Genomic DNA, 13,461 nt, shown 5'->3' on the forward strand with positions numbered 1-13,461 from the left:
ACAAAATGTTTATTAAGGAATAAAAGTTGAAGGGAGAAATTCAAAGAGGTTTCTACTTATTTCTAATGGGATAATAGAATATCAAAACATTTTAAAGAGAGTTGTGAAAGAACTACATATAAGCATCTTTTTATAAAGAATTTTTTTTTTTTTTTTTTGCCAGTCCTGGGCCTTGGACTCAGGGCCTGAGCACTGTCCCTGGCTCCTTCCCGCTCAAGGCTAGCACTCTGCCACCTGAGCCACAGCGCCCCTTCTGGCCGTTTTCCATATATGTGGTGCTGGGGAATGGAACCGAGAGCTTCATGTGTAGGAGGCAAGCACTCTTGCCACTAGGCCATATTCCCAGCCCTATAAAGAACTTTTTATAAACCATTGTTTCACAATTTTTCTACCTTAGCTATTTTTCACCCTTTGTCTCATTGGTGATTCTTACAAGTACTGTGATGTAAAATAGCCTGTAGCTCAGAAATGACAGGGTAAATAAATATTGGTTCTTGAAGCTGTGAAATAGATTATGTCAGTACAGAATAGAGGAAATGCACCAAGTCTCTGATTTGCAACGAAGATAATGGAGTCAATCTGGGCCTGTGTACGATTCTTGCTTTGAAATACCAGTAAGATTCATTTGCTAGTAAGGTGACCCATCCATTGACCTCAAGGAAACCCACATGGCTCTCCCTCATGATACTCCTTCTAGTAGCACCATGTCATGTTGTGGCACAAACAAGAGCCAGACTGTAGTAGCATGAAATTAATATTCTAATTTTGAATATAAAGAATCTGATCAGAAAGGAGAAACCAGGCAAGGCCACATTCATATGAAGTAGAAATACAGAAAATAAGAATACAAGAAATAAGTAAAATGAAATCAAACAATAAAAAAATGGTTGGGAGTATAACTACTTCATAGGATTGTAGATAAAACTGTAAACATGTGACAGTGTTCTATTCATTATCAGAAATGTGTCAGCCTAACAGAGTGTTACCAAAAAACACAAGATTTTCAAAAGGAAGTTACATATTTAATTGCAAGTAAAGGTGTTTTCTCGCTCATACTGGAATAATGAAAAATTGTCTATTCTATTCTATACATCGTGTAAAAGTTTAGGCTTGCAATGAGACAAGAAAAAGAAAAGAAAATAGTATGAAACCAAAAAAGGCTCTTGCTTACAGAAAATATGATTGTTTATATAGAATATGAAATTTGTAATAAAAATAATCATGTGTTTATCAGGGTCAAGGGAACACACAAGAATCCACTGTAATAGACTTTACTATAATTGAACTACTAGAAGCCCAAATTTAAGTATTTGTTTTGCCTATGCAGATATATGTGTGTATATACATATATATATTTATAACTACAAAATGAAATGTCTATGTATATGTTTGTGTGGTAGCTCTATAAAACACTAAAACCATAAAATAACCTCTCAATGAATGGAAAATTAATTATGTTCATGGATTAGAAGACCCAACATAGTCATATGCAGCATAAGCATAATGGGTCCTTTTTTTAGACAGTTTCACCCCTTCTCTTGCTCTCCCCAAGTTATTTACTCTCATCCCTGCCCACAAGTTATTTATTGTTCACTTTCAACATAGTGTCTAGTGAGTACCACTGCTGTGTTTCTTCACTCTTTGTCCCTCCATTTCTGTGCCCCCTCTCCCCTTCCAAAGTCAGATAAATAAACAAGATGAAAAGAAAAGAACAACAAAGAAAGAAAATCTCTCATGTCAATTTCCTGAGTTGCATTTCACTAAATACTATTTTATATGATCTGAAGCTGATGAGCATTGCTCCCTTTGGTTTCATGTATGAAGGCCTAGCGTCCTGTATAATTTATGTATCCTGGTGTATTTTAGATCTAGTTTCCAAATATGAGAGAAAATAATGGCTGTTTGTCTCTCTGAGCTTGGCTTAAAAGCTAAATGCTTACTTCATTTTCCCTAAATTCTCATCTAGTCCTTGTGGGATGGATTATTGAGGAGCTGCCAGATTCTTTCATTGCCCTGGAGTTTGATCTTGATCTTTGCATGTTGCATTGATAGACCTTTACTGCAGGTCAATAGAACACATTGCTGCAATTAACTGTCAAGAGCACTGATGAAGAATTTGTGGCAAGCCCCTTGTGTTAGAGCATCAGCCAGTGAGTAAAAGCATCAGAAACTGAGTCCAAGTCCCAAAATCAAAGAAAAAAAAAGAGTGGAGTGCAGATAAGAGTTGGCTTGCTAAGAGACCTGTGACATCTTGTAACACGTTTTCATTTTCCCAACCATTCTGACATTCCACTGCTGTAGACAGTGCTGAGCTTCATTCACAACACCCAAATGTCCTCTGGGTTTTCCAGTTCTGTCTGGATTCCATGGCAGTCAAAGTACCTTCTTTCAGAAATGATAAGTCCACAGGGCACCTCTGGCTCATATCTGTAATTCTAGCTACTTAGGAGTTTGCTATCTGAGGAGCATGATTCAAAGCCAGCCAGGTGGAAAAGTCTGTTAAGCTCCTATCTCCAATTAACTACCAAAAAATCTGAAAGTGGATGTGTGACTCAAGTAGTAGTGTACTGGGTTTGCACAAAAAAGGTTCATGGACACACATGAATGGACCCACAGAACATTAGTTAAAAAACAAAAACAATCACAGAAAGAAAAATATTGCATGATCTTGCTTATAGATAGAATATATTTTTAAAAGAGCTACAGTATAAAGAAACAAAATGAAAAAGTGGTTGCTATGAGGTTTAAAGAGGAAATGGGTTGTGTAGGCCAAAGGGCACAAAATAGTTAACATATTGGAGAAAGGAATTTAGAGTCCTAATATACAACATTATTATTACAATGAATAGAATCATTTTTCCCTTTTCCTTTTTAAAATTACATTATTATTTTCAAGTAGTTGTACAAATTAGTTAGCATACAAGTTAGCATAATGTCACCCCTTTTGTCCTTTTATACCATTACTCCCTATTAATTTAATAGGATACGCATTGAATATTACAATTACATCTTCCCACTCTTCCTCTCCTCATTTGTGTAATCCCCTCCACTTGACTTCCTGACACCTTTCAAGTGTCAGTTTCCTATATTTCATTTTGGTGGACTGTGTGCTCATTATTCTAAGGAATTACAAAATACCATACATGAGTCAAAACATTTGTGTACACTTGGACACAATCTGATATGTATTTACTTGCACATTTGTAAATTAGTTGTAGCTTCTACATATGAAATTGTGTATACTTTGTCTCTCTGGGGCTGACTTCACTTAACATAATTTTTTTCCAGGTCCACCCATTACATTATAAATGATGTAATATTGTGGATGACTAAAATTCCATTGTGCATATATACCGTATTTTATTGATCCAATTGTCCATTGACGGGTATTTGGGCTATTTCCATACCATGGCTATGGTAAATACTGCAACAATGAACACAGAAGGCTTTACTATATACTAATCTATAATATTTTGTATTTATGCTCGAGTGCTATTGCTAGATCATAGAGTAGTTTTATATTTCATTTTTAAAGTTATTTTAAGTAATTGTACAAAGGAGTTGTCATTTACTAGAGCAGGTTATGAATACAATGCATCTTGATCAATGTCATCTCCCTACCACCAGGCCACATTCCCAGCCTCCAGTTTGTAACTTTTTTGAATAAGTGTCCCAAAGTGGGATTGCTGGTTCATAAGCGTTTCGTTTTTAAGGAACCTCCATGCTGTTTTCCAGAGTGGTTGAATTAATTTATATTTCCACCAGCAGTGTATTTTTAGGGTTCCCTTATGCCCATATCCCTCAAAGAATATGCTATTGCTTATATTTTTATGAGACTATTTTAATTGAGATGAGGTGGAATCTCGGTGTTTTTTTTTTTGTTTGTTTGTTTACTTGCTTTTCCTTTGTGGCTAGAGATGTTGTGTGTTCCTGCATATGTGTGTTGCCTATTTTTATTTTTTTCTTCTGAATAGTCTCTATTTAGCTCTTTAACCCATTTATTAACTAGGATGTCCATTCTTTGAGAGTTAATTTTTAAGCTTTTTATGTATTTAGGATATTAGTCCATTTTTTATGTATAACTGATAAAAATCACCCAATCTATAGGCTGTCTTTCTGGCTTGTTACCTGCATCCTCTACCATACAGAAACTTTCGTTAGATGCAATCTCTTTTATCAATTCTGTCTTTGATTTTCTGTGCTTTGAAATGTTTTTGCAAAAATTCCTGCCTGTACCAAGGAGTCCTAATGTTTCTTCTGCTCCTCCCAATAGTTTCATGGTTTCAGGTCTTACATTGGTATCTTTGATCCATTTTGAATTGTTCAAAGGTGATAAATAAGACATTCAGTTTCAGTTTTCTGTATGTGAGTACACAGTTTCTCCGGCTCCATTTGTTAAAGAGGCTGACTTTCTTCTAGCCTGTGTTTGTGGCTCCTTAATAGGCTATTAGAAGGTTGCAGGTTTTGGATGTATTTCTGTGTCTTCTATTTTGTGCCATTGGTGTTCATACCTGGATCTGTGCTGGTATCAAGCTGTTTTTATTACTATAGCCCTGTAGTAGAATTTGAAGTTTCATATTATTATACCTCCAGCATTACTTTTTCTACTCAGGAGTTTTTGCTTTTGCAATTCAGGGCCTTTTATGATTCCATATGAATTTTTTGATTGCTTTCTGTATATCAGTGAAGTATGATATATTGCCATTTTCATAGCATTAGTTCTGCCAATCCAGGTGCATGGAAGGTCTTTCTAATGCTTTGATTTTTTTATTTTTTCCCTTTGATTTTTTTCTTCAAATTTTAATAGTTTTCATCTTAGAGAACCTTCAGATCCTTGCTTTGGTTAATTCCTAGAAAGGATTTTTTTTGGTTTTAGTTTATTGTAAATAAATTTCTTTTCTGATTTCAAGTTTGATCTTCTCATTATTGGCATACAAGAAAGGTACTGATTTGGGGGGATTGATTTTATACCCTACCACTTTGTCAGGATTTTTACTCAGGTCTAGTTACTTTGGGAAGAGACTATAGACTCCTTTAAATATAGGATTATGTCACGTGCAAATGAAGAGTTTAATTTCTTCCTTCCTTATTTGGATCCCCTTTGTGTCTTTCTCTTTCCATATGGGTCTTGCAAGGAATTTCAGTACCATATTGAAGAGGAGTGGAGAAAGTGGACATTCTTGTCTTTTTCCTGATTTTAGTGTAGTTTTATATGTTCATAATTAAGTATGATATTGGCTGTGGGTTTGTAATAAACAGTCTTTATTATGTTGAGAAATATCTTCTGGGTATTCCTAGCATCTCCATAGCTTTTATCATAAGAGGATGTTGGGTTGTGGCCTTTTCTCCATTTATTAAGATGTAATTGTTGTTGTTGTTTTTTAACTCGTGTTAATAGGTTGATGTGTTCATGTGTTATGTTACATTTATTGATTTATGTATATTGAATAGGTTTATATTCTTGGAGTAAATCCCATTTGATTGTAATGTATGGGTTTTTTTTTTGTTACTTCTTGCCTTCTGTTGGCCAGTATTTTAATTTTATTGAGACATTTTGTTTCTATTTTCATCAAAGAGGGTCGGTAGTTTCTCTTTCTCTCTCTCTCTCTCTTTCTCTCTCTCTCTGTCTCTCTGTCTCTGTCTTTCTCTCACTCTCTCTCTCTCTCTCTCTCTCTCTCTCTCTCTCTCTCTCTCTCTTTCAGCATATTGCCTTTGCTAGGCAGGTGCTCTATTTGAGCCACACAGTCCATAGCCTTTTTTGCTTCCATCATTTTTTATATAGGATCTTGCATTATTTTCCCACATCAGCCTGGACTGCAATCATCCTACTGTTATTTCACTCCATGCCACACAATGCAGGATCCCAGAAGACTATTTTTAAATTTATAGGTATAGCTTTATTCAAGCTTACAACTTGGGTATTAATAGTATTATATTCTTAGATTATCATCTTATTCTATTACACAAGCAAGTAGTAAACCATCTAGTAAATGTACTATTTGTAAATTATGTTCAATGCCCACCTGAGTATAATCCCATAATGACTCTGATCATTTTATTAGGGTATGATTATTGTTTCATTTCAAACTATTTTTATAATTACTAGAAGAAATACACTTTTAATATTCAAATTTACATTTTCATTCAAAGCTTGTACATTTGATTAGTTTGCCTGTGTATGTCCTTTAGAATACCCCTGTTGATGGTGTGCTAAACAGAATGTTGCTTCACAGATAGAATGCATAGAAAGTCATTGCCCCTATGAGAAATACTTATTCTCATGAGGTTTTCCTTTCCTTTCTTGATGCCCATTTGCTTGTGCAGGAAAACTCTACCATCACCACCTTCCATTGCCTTTCAATCTGTAGCCTCCCTCTTAATGATACCAACAAGGTTTACTCTCAATAAGCTTTTGTATTTTCTTTCTTGTACCTCTTTTTTTATTCTTCCTCTGTGAAACCAGATGCTCTAAAATGTGTGATCAGTTTCAAAAATTTGCTTAGATACGGCTCATATTCCTCCAGGGATGCTAAACGTTATTGCAATTACACTGTATAGAACATACTACAATTTTTGCTCTATCAAGTGCCAGGTAATCCTAAAACTCAAAGGTAAATATACTTGTCTACAACCGCAGCAGAATTTTCTATCAGGAGAGCAGAATACTGAACTAAGTCAGTCTAACTAGTCATAAAAGCAACGATTCTTGAGTCAGACTTATTTCTGTTAGCATACATAGATGTAATTAGATATGAACTCTGGTATTTCTAATAGTGCTTTGATGTAATATACATCCTGTGGGGTTTCTGAAGTCTCTGATGACTTGAAGTATATCATAATCATGATGTAGGATGGTATATTCTGTTTTGAGATTGAGCCTGTTGATTCCTGGTGCATGGCTTGCTTCAATTTAGATGAGAAATTGTAAGACTGTTTGTTGTACATTTCAGAAATTCTTTACAATAAGAGAGCTTTGAAATGCATCTGTATTACATCTATCTTTAATAACAGCTGTATTAAATACTTTCCCTTCCTAATCCTTTCCCCTTATAATAAGAAACATGCGGATTCTTTAGAGGAACAGAAAACTGTGGTCAATTAAACAGAATAATGCAATTCACCTAAATTAGTCATGCTTACAATTATTTTCTATAATTTTTAAATCAAAGAAAAATTCCTTGACTTGCCAAATATAGCAACAAAGAAATTAAATTTTATCAGTGTTAGTCGAAAATTCTGACTTTGCACTTAAGTAAAAGAAAAATAAGAATAGAAAATCATCTTTGGTTTTAAACCACACCCTTGTCCATAAGAGGTTTTACTAATTACTGGCCAAAGTTCATAGATATGATCACCATGCTTCTCTTTAATTTTCTCATTATAATGCTATTCTAAATATCTGAGTTTGGAAAATACTAAAAGAAGGGTATTCACTCATAGTCTTACCATACAATAAAATTACCACATAATACAATTGCTATTTGAATACCACCATATATTTATCTATGTTGTTCTTCTATGAGTGTGTAGTGGTAAGATTTTTTAAATACATGCTTGGAAATAGGTAGTTTCTGCTTCTGAGCATTTTATATGATTTCATATGCATTTATGATTTATATAATTAATGTCTATATTACATACTTTTGCCATACTTTTTCCTAACTACACAATAGTCATTGATTTTCTGCACAATTGTACTTTTCTATAATCTTATGCCCTTCAGAGGCCATTGTCCATTTTTTTCTCTCATCTGTATTACAGGGCTGGAACAAGACAAATTCGGTAATGCTGTGCTATATTCTATATCACTCCCTACTTTTAAACCACAAGCTCTTCAACTCTTCATTTGAGGCTGCAGCTCTTGAGCTTTTCCAACTCACTATTATGTTAGATCAACCTAACTTTCCGTACACTTCCTTTGGATGTTGGCAACCTTTCCGAGTTTTCTAAATTCATTTTGATTGCATGTAGTTTATTCTTTACCAATACTACTTAATTCTTTAACTTCAAACTAGGTGGTCTCTGCCTGTACCCTTCTTTACTCTCATGGCAATACTAATTGAGTCATGAAATTTCTATGAATTTTACTCTGATAACATTGACAAGCACTATTTTTTTTTTTTTTTTTTTTTTTGGCCAGTCCTGGGCCTTGGACTCAGGGCCTGAGCACTGTCCCTGGCTTCTTCCCGCTCAAGGCTAGCACTCTGCCACTTGAGCCACAGCGCCGCTTCTGGCCGTTTTCTGTATATGTGGTGCTGGGGAATCGAACCTAGGGCCTCGTGTATCCGAGGCAGGCACTCTTGCCACTAGGCTATATCCCCAGCCCCGACAAGCACTATTTTTTAATAAAAGAAAAGCTTTTTTCATCCTTTATGATTCCATTCTCTTGTCTATTGTAATCTGTTATCCAAAGTGTAAAGTGCCCCCTGTTTTTCTTCTTCTTTTCCAGTGAGCCCTGAATTCCATTTGATCCCTTTCATCCATAACCTTATTTTGATTTTTTTCTTACCTGACTCACAAAATTTTTATCGACCCAAATTAAACCCAATGATTACTCTTGTTTTAGTCATTAGGTTAGCTATCACTCAACTGAGATCAACCCTATTCCAAACACGTGTTCTCCTTCCTCAGTATTGCTTTCTGACTTATGTTTAGAATTTCCCTAGTACTTAGTCAGTTACTCTCATGTTTCCTCTGTTATTACTTCAGCCTTTTAATTATTTTCAGGTGAACAATGTCCATCTTTGATATATGCACCAGATGAAATCACCTCCTTTTTCACTTACACATAAAGAACACCAAAAACGAACTGCCGTTAGTTGTACAGAAATATCATATTCACCTATAAATCTGTAGTTATTAATTTTAAAGTTAGAAGGAAATAGAAGCCCAGTACCACCATATATTTCAAAATTAGGTTGGAAATACTACAGTGTATGAGAGTAACAGTATGTAGAAATTTAATAATTCCTGGAAAATAATAAATTTTATGTGAAGAAAAGATCATATTTTAAGAAATACAAAAAGTTTACTGAAGTACCTGGACATGGTATTGCTAATTTGTATGACAATCAGGTGTACAATATATAATATCAGCTGAGGGTTAAAGTTGAATATGGTGATGTACAATTTTAATTGTGACAAAATGTACAGAAATCCTGTGTGACAATTGAACCAAACATCCATCATCAAGATGCTAATTAATTCTTGTATTTTCAAATTCTCAAAGAAATTTCAATTCCTTGTTAACATAGGATATATTTTTCTAATAAAAATTTATAAATCATAACTTAATTCATTATAATTATTTAAATAATCCAAGGTAAAATGCTTTCCAAGGAATTTTTATCTTAAAGGATATCTTATTATATTATACATGGATCTATTTCTATAGATATAACATATCTACTAGCAAAATAACTCACTGACTAAGTCACTCTCAAAGCAAATCTTCTCAAGTATCCAAATATGATAGCTAGTTCCATTATGCTATTAGTCAAACTACTATATTGAAAACAAATCATAATTTTATTAACTCCAAATACAACTTACAAGGTCAATTTTTTTAATTACTTTTTTTTTCCAGTCCTGGGCCTGAGCACTGTCCCTGACTTCCTTTTGCTCAAGGCTAGCACTCTACCACTTGGGCCACAGCACCACTTCTCGCTTTTTCTGTTAATGTGGTGCTGAGGAATCAAATACAGGGCTTCATGCATGCTGGGCAAGCATTCTACTACTACGCCACATTCTAAGCTACTTTATTTTAATTTTTGGTGACTCTGAAGTTAAGTTACCAAGAATGGAAACATATTATATTTATTTACTGTTTAGCATTTAACTTTAAATATCAATATTTGGATATATTTATTGTAATATTTAAATACTAATAACTTACATTTTTCTAAGGTATGATGACTTGTTTAACTTACATAATAATGAAAAGTTACATTATGCTGTATTGTTCTACTATACCTTTTGTGATTTAGATGACACCTAAAGCAATTTTACTTGAACTATGAAATTAAAAATTATATTACTAGCATATTGATTTATTTATATTTCTCCTAAAATTATATTTATATAGTCTAGATTTTACAGTTTAATATTGATACATTAGAATGGAAACACCTAAACTGCCATTCCTACTATTAATACCTTGTATAAGTATCATTCATTTCCATCATTCTAGACCTATAGTAATTAATATTGGTGTTTTTTAGGTATAGCTTACTTGAATGGAATATGTAGTGAAAAGCGGAAATGTATTATTGCTGAAGACAATGGCCTGAATCTTGCATTTACAATTGCTCATGAGATGGGTCACAAGTAAGTAATAGTCATCACTATCTTACATACAGTATAACGTCTTAATTTGAATTACTGAATTTCTTGTATATCTTTGAATTTTAGGCAAACAAGAAGTAAAAACTATCTCATTTGAAAATGTCTTCTCAAAGTTCTAATCATTCCTAACAGTGAATAAAATCCTTTTTCTTTTAAATTTATGTATTTTTGTAGTAAAGGTGATGTAGAGAGGGGTTACAGTTACATAAGATGGGTAAAGAGTACACTGAAAAAAAATGTCACCCCTTCCCTTGCTCTCTCTGTTGTTTTTTTTTCTGTCCTCACCCAACATACTGTCTAGTGAGTATCACTGCTGCAATTGTTCACCTTTTCTCCCACCATTTCTGTGCTCCCCTTTGCCCTCCCAAAGACAGATAAAGGAACAAACAAGACAAAAGGAAAAGAAAACAAGTGGCCACAACGAAAAAAAATACCTTGTTTCCATTTCCTGGAGACCATTTCAATAAATGTTATTTTATGTGATCAAATGCACATACTATTGAACCTTTGCGATCCTCTCCCAGGAATATCCTTCCTTGGTATCACTATGTGTGACTGCCTAGAGACCTGTATAATCTATCATGTCACCGTGTATTTTTTTCAACCATCTATTCTGTTTACTTGTGGATTCATAGGCACATTCTACTTACCAAAAATGAGGGAGAACAGGCAACTTATGTTTCTTTGGTTATGGCTTACTTGGCTTAACATATTTTTTTCCAAGTTTTTCCACAACTTAAGAAAGAGGCCTGCTAATTACTGTATATCTAATATCTGTGTATCTAAGACTGAGCAGAACATCAAAAAAAAAAAAAAAGAACAACAACAAAAACAACAAATAGGTTCTCCAGTTTGTTTGAAGAACTCTTTGACTCCTGATGATCTGGTAGGCAGTTTCGTAGTAGAGACAGCTTTCATTGCTGTGGTCAGCTGGCCTGGTTGCCGAGGCCTGGGTGGCACTGGAGGGTGGCGCACCTAATTAAATTCTTTACCTACAGATAACCCAGGCCTTATATGTTTTAAAATATATAATTATGTGGGGAAATAATAATTTTAAGAATATTTGTTAATAGCCTAATTCTGTGACCATTTTCTGACCTTATTATATTTGGCAGTTTGGCTCTGACTTGCAAACCTTTACATGGGCTTAGCACATTGGGGCCAAAGCCTTCTGCTACCCCTAAAGGAGGGAAATATATTAACTTTATTTGGAGATGATGATTGCCAAGCCTCACATAGCTAATAAGAGGTTGAGTGGATTTTCGAAGCCAAGTCTATACAAATCCAAAACTCATGCTATTAATTAAAGCGCTATGCCAGACATTCGGAAGAGTTCTGCTAGCTAACTTAGCTCTACTTACCTGACTTCTGGGCTGGCTCTGTATTGTCTTCTTCAGTCAGACCCCATGTTCCTTCCTATGCTTGGCACTGCAGTCATTTTACAGTTCTTACAGTGTTAACCATGTACCACATATTTCTACAGTGCTGTCTTTGCCTAGAACAGTCTTGGTTTCCATCTTTGAATAATTGTGTCCTGTTCACATGTCATGTCAGATCAGCATCTACTTCCTAAAGGAAAAATTTGGTATAGATTGGTCCCTATAGAATACCTTAAAGGTACCACTTGCTTGCATATGTTTATTTTTACTTCTCATAGGACTCTCATAGGAGAGTGCTTGATGTATTCTTTACTCAGCTAATATATATTAAATAAGAAATAATTTAATGCTCATAGCAGTTATTAATTATTCTTATGCATTGTAGTGAAATTTGCATAGAAAATAGATGTTACATATATATTCAAATAATTTGGGATGTTTTTATATTTGCTGGGATTTTAAATAAATAATCAGGTAAAATTTTACTAAGTACTCATATTCTACATTTTGAAGTATGTCAAAGCTCACATAACGAGGGACTTTCTTCCAATTTAGACATGTGGGAATGATTGTACTTTCCTCTAAATGTGTTACTTCCTGAGAATTTTTTTTTCAGTAAATAGCCTACCTCTTCAGTTAAATCATGAGAAACCATGGAATTCTTGAACACAGTAACAGAATGAACTCATAATCCATGTTAACCCTATCAGTTGTTAACTCTGCCTTACTAACATACCCAGAATCTGATTGCTTCTCACTCATTCTCCTTCCATCCTTTACTAATTCACTCCATCTTCTTACCTGCATTATTACAGCAGTTTCTTGAATAATCTATATTTTCAGCCTTGCAGTCTGTCTCCAGCTTCTGAGAGGGAGATTGCTCTAGAATATAGAAAATCGCTTCACTAATTTGCGGAAGACCTTCCATCAGCTTCATATCTCATCTCCCTGTCTCCACCTTGCATTGGTCGTCTAGATTATGGATATTCTACATCCTGTCCCCTTATGTCTGCTTCCTTCCTAACAGTGGTGCAGACTCACAGGTCTTTGTTATAACTTGCAATATGTGAAGCAAATGCCTATATCCGCACACACTACCTTTGCTCTAGGAAAATGTAAATAAAATTTTCTGCCTGAACATATTGTTATTATGGAATCGTAAGTTGGAATTATTTTTTCATTAAAAATGTTTCACTAGGGTTTTGGATTAAATAGAAATGAAAAAGACATTGAATTTAAAACATCTCATATCCAGTTTAAAATACTATATAAAATCAAGAGGAGCTAGAAGGAAGAATTTATACTTATTAACAATAAAAGGAAAATATTGAGATAAAAGAGAACAGGAAATTTTCACTCAGAAGTGAATGAACTTGGGTCTTAATGAACCTTGGTATATGTGGGCCACAGTTTTAGAGCCCTTTGCCTGACAATGTACATCCTTATCTAGCATATGGTATAAAAAGAATCCCCCCCAAAATGTTCTTTCAGGACTTAACAATATAGCTTCAATGTATATGTGAAAACTACAGGGAAAAACACATAAGTAGAATTAAAGTTGTTAGTTGTAACACATCTCTCTGCAACTGGTAAATCAAGTAAATAGAGTGACCTCTACGGAAGAGAATATATTTGAGCAGCAGATTCCTTGGATACACACATAGCCAATAACTATTATCCACTCTAAGTCATAATGCACAGCACAAATGAGGATTTCAGGTTCTTTTATTTTGTTCTA

The 13,461-nt window shown here is 34.3% G+C and overlaps 1 protein-coding gene across 2 annotated transcripts in view; it reads left to right on the forward strand.

The window, feature by feature from the left end:
* Adamts19 (ADAM metallopeptidase with thrombospondin type 1 motif 19) overlaps positions 1 to 13,461 on the forward strand; it is a 155,821-nt gene that overhangs the window by 52,843 nt on the left and 89,517 nt on the right. For both annotated transcript variants that reach the window (XM_048331432.1, XM_048331431.1), the window contains one exon: positions 10,221 to 10,326. In XM_048331432.1, the coding sequence (XP_048187389.1) occupies positions 10,221 to 10,326 (106 nt within the window). The remainder of the gene's footprint in view (positions 1 to 10,220; positions 10,327 to 13,461) is intronic.

Source organism: Perognathus longimembris, chromosome 22 (genome assembly GCF_023159225.1).
Source record: "Perognathus longimembris pacificus isolate PPM17 chromosome 22, ASM2315922v1, whole genome shotgun sequence".
NCBI classification, from domain to species: domain Eukaryota; kingdom Metazoa; phylum Chordata; class Mammalia; order Rodentia; family Heteromyidae; genus Perognathus; species Perognathus longimembris.